At 29.3% G+C, this 17585-nt stretch overlaps 1 protein-coding gene across 2 annotated transcripts in view; it reads right to left on the bottom strand.

Moving 5' to 3' along the window:
* Window positions 1-973: 973 nt before the first annotated feature.
* The window catches only part of LOC126738820 (ras-related protein Rab-39B), a 71207-nt gene continuing 54595 nt past the window's right edge, over window positions 974-17585 (bottom strand). Inside the window, exons 5-6 of one of the 2 annotated variants that reach the window (XM_050444282.1) lie at window positions 17013-17050; window positions 974-6424 (exon numbers count right to left, since the gene is read on the bottom strand). In XM_050444282.1, the coding sequence (XP_050300239.1) occupies window positions 6400-6424; window positions 17013-17050 (63 nt within the window). In that variant the 3' untranslated portion in view covers window positions 974-6399. The remainder of the gene's footprint in view (window positions 6425-17012; window positions 17051-17585) is intronic. The other variant, XM_050444276.1, reaches the window with a different exon arrangement.

The raw sequence follows: 17585 nt of genomic DNA, 5'->3' as shown, positions 1-17585 counted from the left end.
AATTCCTTTTTGTCTATTTAAATAAGCATCAAATTACACAACATATTTTTTTTTGCTGTTGCCATAATTTAATTAAACCTGTTTTAATTAAATTACAATCAATCTTCTACGGGTTTCCAAATACCAAAGGTCACTCTCGAATATGTGCAAAGATTTATTTTACCTAACTCTACATTAAAAATGGCTCAATTGTATTAAAAAAAAACATTAAAAAAATATTACTTTTACTAAATAAAATTATTATTGCTTTTGTACTGATTTCACCAAAAAAAAATGTTTTAGGGCTTTACAAAAAAATGATCAAACACAGATGAGTAAACCCCTTATGTTATTCAAAAACACCAAAAAACCTTTACAAATATTTTATGAAAATCCCAACATATTTTATAAAACATTCGCAATTCAATACTGTTTTTCAAAAAATCATATTAAAACATTTGTCTGATTGACCAATACTACTATTAAAACAAAGACGAAAATATTTTAATTTTTCAAACAGCTTGCCTATTTATACACTTCAAAACACCGCGGTTCTCTAGAGACCAAAAATAAAGGCATTCAATGCCCCGTCTGGTCACCCGCCGTCGCCTTTTTTCCTCCCGAAAGCCCGAAACATTCAAAATATTATCATAATCCTTAATCATAAACCTCAATAAAAATTTTTCGATAGAAAACGGTTTATTCTAAATCATAAATATTTTCCCAAATTAATTATTTACCATTATACTTATACGTAGCAATGTAGTAATGAACCTGACTAGAAAGCGCATGTTGTTGCACTATTTAAGTCTGCGTTAGTAGAACAGCTCCGACACTATCATAATGAAAATTTGGTACTAAAGTAACAATAAATGTCATTACATGTAAATATTAACCACATTAATCATTAAACATTAAATTTACTCCTAATTAAAAAAATAGGTCATACATACATATTTTTGCGAATTTGGCTTCATAAAAAAAACACAATAAGTTAAGTATTCACATTAATATTTAATCGAAACTTACTATTTGTAGCTCAAATAAAAAGAAACTGCTACAAAATATTGATACCAAATATGCAAATAACTAGAAACATATTTTGTGTATCTAGAAGCAAAGAGTTATATAAATAGAACATTTATTATTGCTAGTATAGATAAAAACAAAAATAGACACTATTGCATTAGTAACCAAATTACTACTACTTTAAAACCGAAGAGTAACATAAATTTAATAATAAGGCGTTAGTTAAAGCACTTTTAATATCCAACTGGAGATAAAAGAAAAACCACCAAAACGTTGGTAAATGGCATAAAGTTTAAGTGAAGTTACTTGGTCAAGCTTCAAAATTTAGTACGTACAAAATACAATCAACATACTACATATTCGCATTAAAATGAATTGCAAAATATATTACGATTTTTAGTGATCGATCCCCGTATATATCTACCTACGGTCGGTTCGAGTCTTTCCACGGCACCCCGGCCGCGTATTTCCAAAACCTAATATTGTTCAACGGCCGCAAGTTTTCCTCGATTGTTATTGGTCAATTCAAAATCTAGTTGGTTACAATGCTGTACTCCAAAATCTAATACGATACAACGCCGCCACAATATTAAATAGGATTTTACCATTAGACTCCTAAATATATTCGAGTACAGCGCCAAGCCGCTAAATCTAATAGACTGCAACACATAATTGAGAAGTTAGTGTTTTTTTGCTCATCCAAAATGTTAAACACAAACTTATTAAAAACATTTATGTATTACGCGGTAAATGAAAGCCGATATAGGTTAATTTTTTATTTTACTTAATTTAGGAAAAATCTAATAAAGTACCTAATTATCTACTTAATTATTTATTTATTTACAAAAAAAAATTAATGTATTTTGGCATTAGGAGTATTTGATGTAATATTTGCTGCCAAGGAATGTCGCCCTTTTTTCGAACACACCCTAAGTTAATAGTTATTGAATTTATACACTACTAGTTTTACAGTGTATGTGTAGGTCCTAAGATAATTTTATTTTATTTTGCAAATAATTGTATATTAAACACCCCTCTTTTAATTGTTTTTAGGCCTGATGATGCCCTGCTTATACAGGGCGAAACACGTGTAGCCAATAAAAATTTGCTTATGAGACCGTAACATTGTTTTTTGTTTGTTTACTTGTATTGCGTTCTATTATTTATAAACGTTATTTTTTACTAAATATTATACAGGGTGCGACATAAAAAGCGAATATTTTTGGGATAGGTAGCGATTGGCCATTATAGAAGGGAGGGGTGTGCATCAGATTACATTCCGTGCCTTGACAAAGCATTTCAATTCAAATTCGGCTGAATGAATAGAGATTTGTTGCAAAAAGTCGAGGCTAGTTTCAGCGAACGCCTGAAAAAATGCGTCGATGTAAACGGTCACCATATGCTTAATATTCTTTTTCACAACGGAAAATCCATCAGAGTATTATCAAATGCTATGTCTTTGTGTATGTTGTTCTACCAATAAATTTTCCCTAAAGCAAAAACTAATGATTTTATTATTATTTCAAAAACATTCTATTCCTCTGCAGCACCCTGTATATTATACGGCATGTTACAAATTCCTAGCTCACTATTGGGATCTCGGTAAATATAAGAGATAAGAAGAAAATGTTAAATTTAGGACAAAGTCACGCATTTTTGAGCCTAAAAATGTGTATAAAAAATATTTAAATTCATATTTCTTGTTGAAGCGCTATTGGACCCCTTTTGTACGTGGAAATAATGTTTCGAAGAATCAACCATTTCTTAAGATGCGTGTCATAATATATAGGTTTGTATATGCTAACAATTATAACAATTTTGAATTTTGTCAGTGTTTTAATTAGCATGGTGCAGACTTGGTTCACCCTAAAATCGGTTTCGCGTTTATATTATACTGTAGGTCTTGTTGTTATTCTATTTGTTATATACTATGTTTTGTTTTATTTACTTTCATCTGAACTTTTGAACACTAAAAATTTTGGCGGCCTTTTGATACTAGTAATATTGAATCAAATAGTTGTGGTAAATATTTTCAGGCATTTCATAATGTGATCAAATTTTAACAGAGTATCAGTTTCTTAACACGTGTCATTTTCGACCTGAATATATTTTAAACCTGAATTACAATTTTTAAATACAATACATTAAAAGATATATCGTTAATATTCGCTTAATAAAAAAAATTACAGTACTGTTTTTTAAGATACAAATTCAAGGTTAAATAGTATTGACATTATAATTAATGAGTTATTTTATTGGGTATTATGTCACTTATATTAAATATCAATGTAGAAAATACTATCTCATACGCTCAAATACTGAAAAAAAGAAGAAAATAGACTTATTGACGTTTTTAAAAAATATCTGAACTTTAATTTTTAACGAAACCTTTCGTTATATTTAAATTAATGTAAGTTCAATAAGTCTTAAGTAGTAAAAAAGCTGATTTAGTTAAATTTATGGCGAGAAAAAAACATGCAAGCTCCTTTAAAGGACACAAAAAAAATATTATTAGCAGTAATAAGGGAGCAAAAGTTCAAAAACGAATATTTTTTAGAAAGTTTTTTCGAATGGTACGGCCACTCCATTTTACGATTGCCTCCATACTATTGTATTTTCAATCCTATTGAGATGATCTAGGGAGCAATTAAAAAATAGTCGCGCAAAATTAATCAAACACCGCAATTAAACGCGCATGTCCTAGACAATATACGAACGTGACGCTAAAAAGGTAAGCATTTTTGGACGTATAAAAATTTGAGTGTAAAATTATGAATATGTAGTTAACTTCACTTATATTTGATTTCGATAAGACCAAAAAACTCCGCGTAACAATGAAATTTCATTCTTCAGCGGAAATTTTTGGGCTTATCAAATATCAGCAGACGCAAGTATAATAATATTCTATTGCAACACGGCCGCGACATAACTTTATACCCGTGTTACAACAAACCACTCACTATTCTTTCGAATTTATTTGCTATTTTACTCAATTTAATTTTATTATTTTAACAATTGTAATAATTTAAAAAAAAAACTGTGTAAAAAATATGTCTCAATAAATCTATCCATGACTTCTGCGTAACTTGATAAATGTTTTTGTTGGTTGCAAAATAACATATTTACTATATATATATATATTAAGCCAGAGGAACAAAAACTATATTCACGCCAATGCCTCGTAAATAAAAGGCCGAGCGCTAAACGTTTTTAGTTTTTATGCTTGTCCAAGTAACTTTACCTAAACTATGCCAAATATCTTTTTATAGTCCACAAAATAAATTTTTAATATTAAATATCTATAATATAATTTTAATTTCACCCATATTTAAAAATGTAAAAGAATCTAATAATTATCTTCTGATGGTGCACAATCACACAAAAAAACTGTATAACTCTTACTCAAATGTCAGTAAATTTTAAATTATTACCTACAATAAAAAGCTATTTTAATATTTCTTTAATGTTCAAGGCTTTTTCCTGGAAAAAAAAAACGAAAACTTTTTACACAAATAAATTAACATTATATTACAAATTAATTTTATGTTATGAGCCTCTTGTTTTTATTTATAAAATATAATATTAAAACTATAATATTAGTATAGACGTATTAAACAAATAGAAAAGAATATACATTATAAATATAATCAACTCGAATTTTACAATAATTTTAAATTTAAACACAATTTTTAAACCAAGGTAGGTGACTCACATCCAAAAATTATTTGAATTGATTAACACGCTAATGATAGTATATTGCAGAACGAACGATTTTTAATATTTAAATATTTATAAACATTTTTAAATACTCCATCGAACCAATTGATTCAATTAACTTTATATCTATGTTTTGTTACTTTTTAAAAGCCATCTATTGGCCAAAATAAATTCCATACTAAAAAAAGTTGTAATAAATTAAAATTTTAACAAATAATAGTAAATAAACCGAATAGTCAAATTCAAGTAGTTTTGTAGATTCTCGTGAATTACCTCAAATGGTTTGAGGTGTAACTTATAATTTATTAATATATCGGGCGTCAATTTGAAAACTTGAAAAAACATGAAAAATTGATGGATAGGTTGGTAAGTGTGCATCAAGGACGGCATTGGTTTTAAATGAAATGAATAGAAATCGTGAAGAAATTCACATAGATACATGCTGGATTTGGTGGAAAACTTCTCCGAAACTGGTTAACACATGTCCGCACCGAGCACGCACGGCCGTCTCTTGGATGTGAATAAAGTAGTGTAATCATATGAAGTAGTCTTAACATGACCGCACCGTGCCCGAGCTCTGACTCCGTATTGCGTCCGCACCAAGCTAGAATAGATTTAGAATAATTGTTTTAATTTTAACGGGCACGGTGCGGGCTCGGTAGACATTTCTAGTGATCCCTTGGGGATAAAATATAAGTTAAGATTAATATCAATACTTTTCGATAATACTATTAGTACTAAAGTTAGTACTAAAGGTACTTAGTACTAAAGTACTTAGTACTAAAGGTACGAAATAATTAATTAGTTAAATTTTTATTAAAAAATTTAGGTAAGTAAACAAAATGTAACCAACACTTATAAAAAACAAATATGGAACGTATGCTCTAATATTTAATTTAAATTGCTACGGCAGTTCTTTTCTGCTAGTCATCTTCTTTATCTAACGCATTAGCTACTAGTGCCAAATCCCTAGTACTAAAGTTTGAGAACATTCCTGTGCACTTCTGACCACTTTGCGCAGTAACGAGCGATTCGACACGGGCGAGCTGCGCTGCGGACTCGGTGTGAATATGTGTCTCGACCTTAATGGAAAAAAAATTAAGATGAATAAAGGAGCTCAAATTGTGATTTTGGGCCTATTTGCTGCAGCGCTTACCAGCACATTGCGGACAGTAGCAGACTAGGCACATATTACACGAGACAGTAAGAAAGGCATAAACGAATATGAAAATGCATAAACACCATCTATACAAAATGCCGATACTTCAAGATGTTTGTAATTCTATGATGATGATTTTGATATAGTAATAGAGTTTTGTGAATTCATGACATCAAATCAATGCCATCCCAAATATTCTGTCGAAAATCCGTTTTAGCGATGAATATTCATTTTTTCTAAATGGAAATGTGGAAAAACAAAATTTTCGATATTGAGTGACGAAAACCGCATATTTTTCAGAAAGTACTTTCAAAATTTACCCAAAACGTTAATTTTTAAAGCAGTATTTTCGTATTTCACCTTTTTTTCGTATTTCAACTTTTCAAATTGATACCCTGTATACATACATACACCTTTTCAATAGCCATAACCAATATATTAACAGCAAGTGGCTTTAGCTGCCTCCGCTTCTACCAAATTGTAATCCATGTTGTTTGGTCTAGAAAATCCAGTTTTTATGCCATCCCAACCATCTTCAACCTTCAAAAAATATAAATACTATTATAATTTGAATGCAATGTTTCTCATATTCAACCGAATGGCATTTCTAAATGTTTTTTGAACGAGCGGACTTTCAATTAAATATTGTATGGGCTAATTTTGATTTAAAGATGTGTTTAAACAAACAGATTAATATGTATATAATTGTTAGTTTATCAATAAATAAGCAAAAGGGCCCCTAAGGAAATATATTTAAATATAACAATTTAAGTGTTTAAATTAACCGAATCCATGGTAGAATATTTTATCTTCAAAAACGGAAGAAAAAGCATTATTAAATATAATAAAGTTGCAAAAGAATAAACTGTCATTGACTTGATTTAACACAAAAGATATTTTTCATCTTTCTACTAAAAGATATGTTGTTATTTTTCTACATGCAAACCTGGATAACACCGTTATTATGATAGAAGTATGAAGTAAACTGCGTATATTCTCGCAATGAAAAAGAGTTGGTGATGGCCGTTCTTATATAAATCACAATCGTGTTACACTTTTTTAAAAAGAAAAGGCATTATATTACCATCGAAATATTAAACAAAATACATTTAAGAGTGGCCGGACCCGATGGGCAAATGTTCACGATGCGATCGTGTGGTCTCAGATCCGTTTGGGTTTGTGTTTACAAAAAATCAAAATAAATATTGAATCTGGGCGGTCATCTAAAATGACGCAAGCTCAAGATAAAGAGCAAGATGAACATTTAAGACTGGCGTAGGTAATGATATAAGAACCTCTCTTAGGATAAAGGGTGAAAAAATACCATTCTCAATCGCACTCCTATTCCTTCATTACTCATTGACACCTTGACCCAGACCTTCAATGATTACTTTATCATCCCTTTCTGACAACCAACAATTTATTCTCACTTTCTTGGCCTCATAATTTCTTACTCGAGTTATGTGACCCAATTCCAGTACAACCCGGACATCGACCTCAAGGTTCTGATGAAAGTGCTTATTTTATATTATTGTTATGCTTAGTTTATATTATTTTGTTATACTAATTAGGTTACGATTAATCGATATTAGATATAGAAAAACACTCCATAATTAATTCTCGTCTTGAACGTAGTTATTTTTTGGTTATCATATTTAATAAAATTACTTTTTTTAAAAAGAGTATTTTCAATATAAAATACATAACTGGCGCAGTCGGTCGTAACTCAGAAGATCTTTTGGACACCTGTGTGTTTGGAAACCGCGTGCGAGATTCCTGAGACCACAAAATCCAAAAATCGTTAGTTTTTACTATTTACTGAGTAAAGAACCTAGAAGAAGTCACTGTTGCGAGTTGAAGCAGCATAATCGTAAGTGATCCTTCATTCCTTCCTTATTTTAATAATTATTGTGAAATTTTTTTTTTTTCTTAATTGTGCGAAATAACAAAGTATTTTCGTTTACCTTAAGAATCTCATTCTTTATTTTTACCTACTTACATTTTCGTAAAATTGTGTAGGACCCTTTTTAATTTTAGTTTTACTATTTAAGCATTTTATTTTAATATTTCCGAATTATTTTACAATTAATAATTATTGTTATTTTGATGTCACAGTCTGATATCGATAATTTAGCTCATACTATTGCAAATATCTCATTATCTCAAACGCCTGAATTAGATAATATGCCAACTATCACAGCAGCTAAAGAAATTGCACGTACAATTAAATGTTTTTCAGGAAAAAGTGAACATTTAGAGTTCTTTATTGCTAGTGTAGATAAGTTCTATAATAGATATTTCAACAATACGGTTGACGAATTAAGAACTTCCTCATTAATTCTTTTTGAAGAAATTTCGCAGAAAAAGTTGTAAGTCTCATGATTTGCAGTACTACCTGATAAATTTCATTAGCCAAAGCCGGCGTGAGCGAAATATGCTTTCTAAAGAACTGTACAACTGACCAGTAAGCAGGCTCACCTTACAGTACAATTGGTTAACAATAAAGATATAATTAAATGTTTCGAGCATATGCATATTACATACTGCACACACTTCATTGTTAAAGCTAAGCCTTTGTACAGAAATTCATAAAGATATTTGGTTCTTAGGCGGATTTGAGCAATAACCCTGGCAGTAGTGACAGGTTGAAGGTTAGGAAAGAAGAAAGCGTTAATAAAAGTTAATATTTATTAGGAAGAATAGAATAAGGTATACGAAGATAAAGAGTCCGATTCGAATAGTTTATCCCAATATTAATAATCTTGCTAGTAGAATTTGCGTGGAAAGTTTTGGGGTGTAGTTGATTAATACAATTGGTCTGAAGCTATTGAGGTCATTTGGATACATTTTTTAAGCATTTGAAAAAGATCTCGCTGTAAATCCGGTACCTTTTGTGTTTCAAGCATTTTATTAAAAACAGTAGTCCAGTAAGGAAACCCATTTTGCCAGCAGAGCTTTTAGAAATTCAGAAGCAATTTGATCAGAACGCTGGAGAACATTTGCATTTACTGTTTTTGCATTTTGCAAGGTTTTGACAAAGCTCCTGCATTTGTTTTTATAGCAGAGTCAAGAATTAAATAACTTGAGAAAAGTTTATAGAATATACTATATAAGTTGCCGCACTCTCAATCGGTGCGAAAGTCGGCTATGCCCCTGCCCCTCGTCCCGATCAGGAGCCCAGGGTGCCGTCGATGCCGGGTTGCATACAGAGTGGTTCACAGTAGATCTGCGAATAAATATCGATGTTTTTTATAGCTATTTAGCTTAATTTAATTTTTGTTAATAATGTTCGTCGTTTATTGTTGTTTATTGAAGAGTGGAAATGGTTAATTTTTTCGATATCCTAAAGACTGTATTAACAATGTATCTAATTTTCAACTGACTATTATAAAAAAATTAAATATTGAGTTATGCTATATAATATTCATTGCTAAATTATGTAATAACCTGAATTGGTGGAGTAATGATTGAGTTGGTAATTAATGCAATCCCTAATAATAACCAAGTCAGTACTGAAGGAAAGGATAAGCTCACCAAAGTAATTCCTCTCAACCTCGTAACTCACTGTAACTCATAACTCAGTCGGGCATGAGACACTCCACCAAACTCCAGGTCTATGAGGTATGTCCGACAGTCCAACTTGTTACTGTAAATTTCAAAATGATGATTAGTTATTTTTTTACAATCAAGAGGAGGGTACTTGCCCTTAAGTCTCTTAAGCAGTTATCTTCAGCTAAATAGGTAAAGAATGAAACAACCAAGTTATGTAAGGATCGGGTTTCTCTACTAATTTTTTAGAATTTACATAACAAACGCTTGTTAGAAGCGTCCTTAACATGTGATTTAGAAGTGCGATAGATTTTTTTAAAAGGACTTGAGAATGATTAAAATGTTACTCTTATATCAATTTAATATTGATTGAAATTATATTTACAAATTTCAATTATTTATCGCAATTGCGGAAAGCTTACAAATTACTTAATACATTTTACAGAGAAACAAATATAGAACATTTTATTTCAATTTAAACTACAAGAATTTTCCACTTCACAAAGATAATTAAAGTTTTATGAAACTTATCACTTTATAAAACTAATTTAATTATTCAATGATTGAGATTGACAGGAAAGAATTATTAATAATATTTACATACTTTGCCAAAATCGCCGTGCCTGGGGTTCCTTAGTTGGTGGGCTGCCCCATGCTCGGTACTTTCAGTGTAACAACCCCCAGGAAGAATTTGCAAGGAAAATTCGATGCGAAGAAAAAATCGACGGCAATTTAGCACAAATACAAAAAAATCCTGAATTAACAGGATTTTCAATTAGGTGACGCAGTTGAAAAAGATTGAAACGACATAAAGTCGAAAATCAAATTTCGATTTACGAAAATTAAATCTCCCGAAGGGAATTTTTTCAAAAATATTATGCTTTCGCTTTATTCGCTTTCCCACACCAGAAAAAAGTCCAGGAAGTGACAATAAATCACAGTCAATCCCCTCTTTAATACTAATCAATAGGCAGAAGACCCGACCCATCAGAATAATCATATTTACGTTAACCTCCGCTCATACTGAAGCTAACAACCTTGCACAACCATCATTACCATAATAAAACTAGTAGATATGAAAAAAATCAATGATTCACCACAAACATAATTTAATTTAATAGGAAAGCTTTATCGGTGAGACATCACTAGTGAACTAGAATCTTAAATTCGAATGTCAAACATAACATGTAAAAAAGTGAAAGTGACATGTTTACTTTAATAGTTTTAATTCAATACTCATAAAAATTGTTTTTTTTAATCCTATTTTGTATTATACAGTGCATTCACTTTGTACTTTATTTATGCAGAATAAAAGGTTTTCTATTTGTAATTTTATTGGATATAATAATGATATTATAAATTTTGACTAATTAAATGCATTCTAATATTGACCACTAAATAAATGATGACCCATGTGTAAAAACAACCGTAACAATGATACTTAAGAAAAATAAAAATACTTAAACAAAACAAATCAAGGGACATAAAAAATAACAATTACAAAATATGCTCAAAATATTAACCAATTTGAAACATCGACGCATCCTCTTATATACAGCGACTGTTGACAGCATTTGTGGAGTAATACTTTAAAAAGTTTCTTTTATCTGCTCTTTCATATTTTTGGTATGGTCGGAGGTAACTTAAAAACAGAATCTTTCACATATCCCTATAAAAAGAAACCCTAAATAGAACATTAATGAAAAAATCGTTATTATCGGCAAGCTTATGTAAGACCCACATATAAAATTGAACTCTTCTATTAAAATCATTTCCCGAAATTTCTTGGAGATGATGAATTTTATAGGGTGAAAGTGATTTTGCCTTGTCAAAAGTATAATAATTTAAACCTAATTTTGAACATCCCTATAAAATAGTAACTTTTTTACAAATGAAATATAAAATTTAATAATTTAGTGCTCCTCAATGCAAATATAGTAAAAAAAGAGAAAACATATATTAAGGAATTTATCATTAAAACTGTCTAGGTATTTTCAGAAAACACAAAATATTTCGAAAACTTTAATATTTAGGCTGGGTAAACCTTAATAAAACCTATCTTTATTTACGATGTAGAATCCAAAATGTTTTTATAAAAAAAACTTTGATAGGTTTCTGCAAACTGAAACATCCTGTATGTATAAAAATGATTGTAAAAGATACTTTTAGAAGAAACGCCTGTAATATTCCCAATTTTTCAAAAAAAATCGTAGTGTAGCCAAAATATCCCATGTCATGTCATGAATGACCCTGTATATCGAATAATATGAATAGGAATAGTAATTTTATATGAATGGGACATTTGCGACAGACAAAATTTTATACTACCGAAGAAAACATTAAAAAAAATTAAAATACCAAATTAATTTACGCACTTAAACGACTTAAACACGGTTAAAAAAAACGTCATTACGTCAACGATTATAATTTTTTTACTAAATTTTATAAATACTCTACGCACGTTTTTTAAATTTTTTTCTAATAAATCTTAGGAAACAATGTTTTTTAATTTATTTTAGTAGCATGTTAAACTCTTTATGGATATAAATCTTTTAACTCAATGATAAAAATTTAATACATTTTTGTATTGCATAAAAGTCCAGTCGCTCTAATTTTGTCCGATACTGTACTTATTTTTAAATATATTTATTACCCCCACAACTATACTTATACCTCAATTTTCCAAAAAATAATACACAAGAGCAATAAATTTAAATGAGTATAATATATTGCCCCGTTTTCCCCTAGTAATCAAAAACTAAACACTATACATATATAACTATTTTGCACCGGTATCCCCTATACGATAATTTATGCGCTTGTAAAAAGATGATTGACGTCGGCGGTTTGTGATCTCATTTTGTCGAAGTGCCGACGCGGAGTGACTTATATATTATATTCTGGAAACTTTGACATGGGCCACTAAAATTGAGAGTAATTTTTAAATAACAGTGTAAACTTGGTGAAAAAATCTCCTTAATCTTATTTATTTACATCGTGTCAAACCGATTTTCTCCTAAAGGTGTTGACTAAGCGCTAAAACGTAACAGGATTTTTTGCATTAGACAAATTAAAAGCCATATTTTTGTGACGTTACCTTTTTTGTTTGTGAAGGTTACGGAGAAGATTTTTTAGCTTCAATAAGCTGCTATCGGCAGATAACAAGTTATTATTTATTTGCAAAGTTTATTTTGGTATTTTATTTTTATTAAGTAATTGCAGAACGTTAATCATTTTGTTTTCTTTTTACGTTACCATGATTTCCCACAGCTGTCTATTATTATCAATGTAAATTTTAGAAAAAATCATTGCACGTTATTTATTAAAATAAATATAGACTATACAATATATTTTTTCTGTGAAGCTCTTGGCAAGCAAAAATAGATTTAAAAAATATATATAGGGTGTCGCATTTAAAAAAAAAATACGTCACTGGCTTATATGCTATAGAATTTTTTCTACAAATATTAGTTTTTATTTTTTTAATATATTTGACAATAACAAAGTTACAGGATATGCCCAAAAATGCTATTCTTTCAAAATCACCCTGTAGAACAGAAAATGACAGACAGAAATAGACAGAAACTAAGATAGCTATCTCTTTTCATAAGCGAAAAACCCCATAAAACTTACGAAAACGGCTCGCTCTGTATTTATAATTTTGGAAGTACTTTTTGGGGCTTTCGGTCATTTATAGACGAAATATTTATATAGTGCTGTCATTTTTTTCCCGCAATCCAGCAGCGTAGCTATTTTGTGCACTCCGTTCTTGAAAATGAATCTCAGGTTTTTGTGTGAAAAACTAAAACTGTTTTGCGGTAAAAAGGCTTGCTGAGACGAGTCTGAGTAGTAAACCGTCCGCTTTAGAAAAAACTTGGCTTGGGAGGATTTCCAATCAATTAGAGTAGCTACAGTTTTTCTAAAAACACTTTTTTTTTTAATTCTTTTCAAGATAAAAATTTTCAAACTCAAAGTTAATTCGTAAAAAAATATTCAATATTTAAGTTATGATTTCTTTCTAAAATCAAGCTGAAATAAATTTATTTATGTCATCTTAAAGGTTTAGCTTTTAGGTCTAAAAGAACGTATATAAAACATGTCAAGTAAACAAACAAACAATCTAAGTTATCGAGTCCGCATGCCAGCTTGGGATTTGCCAAAAAGAAAAACTCGAGCATTCTTCCAGACATTTGCAAATCCATAGCCACATAACAAAGCCACAAAGCATACTTAGCTAGAGTAGTAAACAAGTTGATGCACCCAACTATGGATATTCGATCAAAAACTACAATAAGGACATTTTCTTTTTCTAAAGTATATTATGATTAAGACGAGATCCGTCGAGATCCATTAGACCAGCATGAATCATGCCTTTTAGCGAGTAATAAAAGTATCAATAGAGGAAATAAACGTTGATCGTCTAGAACTAGAACTTCTTTGTTTTTTATTCAAAACAATTAAAATTCCAAATTTTATACATTTCGCGTAAAAGCTAATTTTTTGACGTATTCAATTACTTTCTTCCATTTTCGGTTTAAAGAGTAAATTTCTAATTTTAATTAGGAATTAGGATACCTGGTATATTTTTATCAATTTCGATATAAAATGATACTTATTCTAAAATCTGAAGCAATGATACCTAACTTAACATTAACATAATTTTTGACGTCAAAAAAATAACTTTTAAAACATTTTTAACTTATATGCTGCAGCTTTTATTAGAATCCGCCAAGAAATAACTGCACAAAGAAAATAACTAAATTTTAAACGTCAAACTGTATGTACATAGGTTCTAACCCAAATTTAACATTTTTAACTTATTTATAGCACTCTTTTAAAAAATAATATTGTAATTTTTTATTTATAGTATGTTTAAAATAACAAAATTTTTAATAAAACAAAAGGCAATTTTCCATCAGATGGGCTGTAATAGAAATCCAGGAAATAAACCAAAAAATGAACAATTACGTTACAGAATATTATCTATATTTAGTAATATTAAGTTTAGTCTTGCTTGTCGTGCTGGCCCTCAGTATATTTTTTTTTAATTTTTAGATAAACTCTGTTTTCATATACGACAAACTAAGTAAACACCCAAATAAAAGTATCCTATACCTCATACATATACTACATTTTACAAATAAAATAGTAAATAAATAATAATATGTACTCTATCGTCTAACTTCTTTAAATAAAACAGAATTGAAATTACTTTTAGATATTTTACAATCCAGGACGTATAAATTACGTGTTTAAGACTGATTTGCGGTAATAGTTATGTATTTTCTATTTACTACAAATTGAAAGTCTTGTGAAGTATTGAAATTTACAGTGTTTATTGAATCTTTTTCATTATCCCTTTTTATGTCAAGTCAAAATATGAATTAAAATTGTAGTAAAAAACTGCATACCAATTTTCAGAAAAATATCTACTCGCAAAAAAAAGAGTTATTTTCATATGTACAACTTTACTACCCTTTTTGATTGATTTCATGCAACGAACACGTCCTTAAATTTTGTCGCAGAAATAAAAGAACACTCTGCATGTTTGTAACTTGTATTTAAAATTAGCTTTTATTTTGTTTTAATTAATAACATATTACATTATAACTATTTTAATTTATAGTTATTAAAATCATTAAAATAATGTAATAAATTAAATAAAATTATATAATCAACAATAATATTTTAATTACTATAACATTTTATATGATATACTCTCAAATATTATAGAAATTAAAATAATATTTAGTTTTATATAGTGCTTTCATTTCAAAATGAACCACCCTTAATAACTTAAAAAAAAGACGGCAATCTAGATTTACAGGGGGACGTTTAATTTTTTATTTGACAATAGTTCTGTCAATCACCTCCTTACCTCTAGCTAACCTTACTTTGACATTTAAATGAGACTCCCATCGTGTGACACATTCAACAGTGCCAAAAAAATTTAAAAAATGGGTGAAGTACTAGCGAATAGTGAGCTAAAATGTCTGATAATGAATATTTTATCGACGTCATACTTTGGTATATCAAAAATGCTCAAAATGTATTCCGTTATTCGCGAGACAATAATAAAGTCTGTTTTGAAATTCCTCAGGAATATTGACAAGTGTTTGTCCGCTAATAACTCTTCATTTCCGAGTAATTCGATCCGTTAAATCATTAATATTTTAAGGTGGGATTTTATAAACTTTGCTTTTTAAATACCCCCAAAGGAAAAAACCTAGTGATGTTAAGTCTGGCGACCGTGTGGGCCATTCAATTGCACTACGCCTGCCAATCCACACATCCCTGGAAACGGTTTATTAAGCTACTCTCCACCTATCAAAGCGTAGTATAGAGAAGTTCCATCTTGTTCGAAAAACAAACTATTTTCGTATCGCAACACCATTTTCATCTAGTTAGTTTTTCAATCGCCCATGAAGGATATATATATTTTCAAGGAGGATTTTTTCGACTACTTGGACTCAATGAACTGTTTCTTTTGATACATTTTTACTGGTAAATAGCTTCAACTAGTATCAATTTTTTTGGCAAAGTAAGATGAAAAATTGTTTGCCATTTAAAATAATATGACATTATATTAAATAATATGACACTATAAGGCAAGCATTTAAGCTACCAAAGTTTCAGTTAATAAAATGTCTTTTATTGCTACACATTTTTGCTTACTGATTTTGTTTTTCTTGGTTTCGTTAGATAGGCCCTGATTATATAAAGACATTGTATGCCCTTTAAAATGACGTTTCACACTTAGAATAGCCATTTGAAATACAAAAGTTTGAGGTCGATAAAATATCCATTATTCCCAGACATTTTTTGTCACTATTCGCTAGTTTAATTTTTTTAGGCACTGTTAAATAGACTTTTTAATACTGCTTGTAATGATGCAAAATAAAAACTTTATTTGCCGTTTAGAATAATTAAGTATTACTTCCTTATATTATATTATATTATAAGGATATATATATAATATATATATATATATCTATTTACATATTATAAAAATAAATATTTATATTATATATATATATATATATATATATATATATATATATATATATATATATATATATATATATAGAAGAAGAGAATTTTTAAGAAATATAAGAAATAAGGAATATATATTTAAGAAATATTTATATATATATATATATATATATATATATATATATATTATCTTCCCATTTGTCCATTACAGCAAATAGTTTTTCCATGTTCTTCTTTGCTAATTCCTCGGTCCATAAGCATTAAAAGTAATTTATCAATTTTTGAGTTTGGAATATTTCTTGAAGCAATTGTTACGGATATTTGTGGTACCTACCTGTATATAGTTATAGTAGTTACTAGATCTGTATGTTATGATTAGACCTATTACATTAATATTAATAAAAGTATTAGTTTAGCTGTATTTGTAAAATTAATTAGTATCTTATAGATTTTATACATGTGCATACATTTAAAACATTCATTAGATAATATTTTCGGTTCTATTAGTTCGATTATTTATGTTTAGTCTGTGAATATAAAAGCAAGCAAAGTAAATACCACTCGAAGCGTAAAGAATGCAACCCACCGCGCGAACCAGTTTTTTTTATAAGCCTTATAGGTATTCTGAAAAAGAAAGAGCCATTATTCGTGAGAAAGTCAAGGATATGTTGGAAAATGGAATAATTAGAGAATCTTAATCCAATTTTTCAAGCCCGCCTATTTTAATAAAAAAGAAAAATGACGATTTTAGACATGAAGAGATTTGAAACGATCTTTAGACGATTTAAATGACTTGACGCGAACAGAGGATCAAGCACCCTCTAAAATACTGGACAATGGCAAGCTTAGTGTTTTCTCTCTAAATATTCAGTCCTTAAGACATAAAACTAATGATTTATTTCTTTTACTGGAAGAGCTTCATTTTCCAGAAATCGTTGCCATAACTGAACATTGGTTGCATGTTGGTGAGCCTGTGGTGGTGGATAATTACACTACAGTTGCCAGATTTGATAGAACAAATCTAACTCATGGAGGTACTGTGATATTATCTACTAGCAACGACTTTTCAATGGTAACCAAGTTCGATAATTTAGTTTCCGAAAAAGTATTTGAGTTTTCCATTGTCTACAATAATAATTTTGATCTTTACGTTGTTTGT

Source organism: Anthonomus grandis, chromosome 1 (genome assembly GCF_022605725.1).
Source record: "Anthonomus grandis grandis chromosome 1, icAntGran1.3, whole genome shotgun sequence".
Lineage (NCBI taxonomy): Eukaryota > Metazoa > Arthropoda > Insecta > Coleoptera > Curculionidae > Anthonomus > Anthonomus grandis.
The sequence above is the reverse complement of the archived record's forward strand: the minus strand, read 5'-3'. Positions and strand labels throughout refer to the sequence as shown.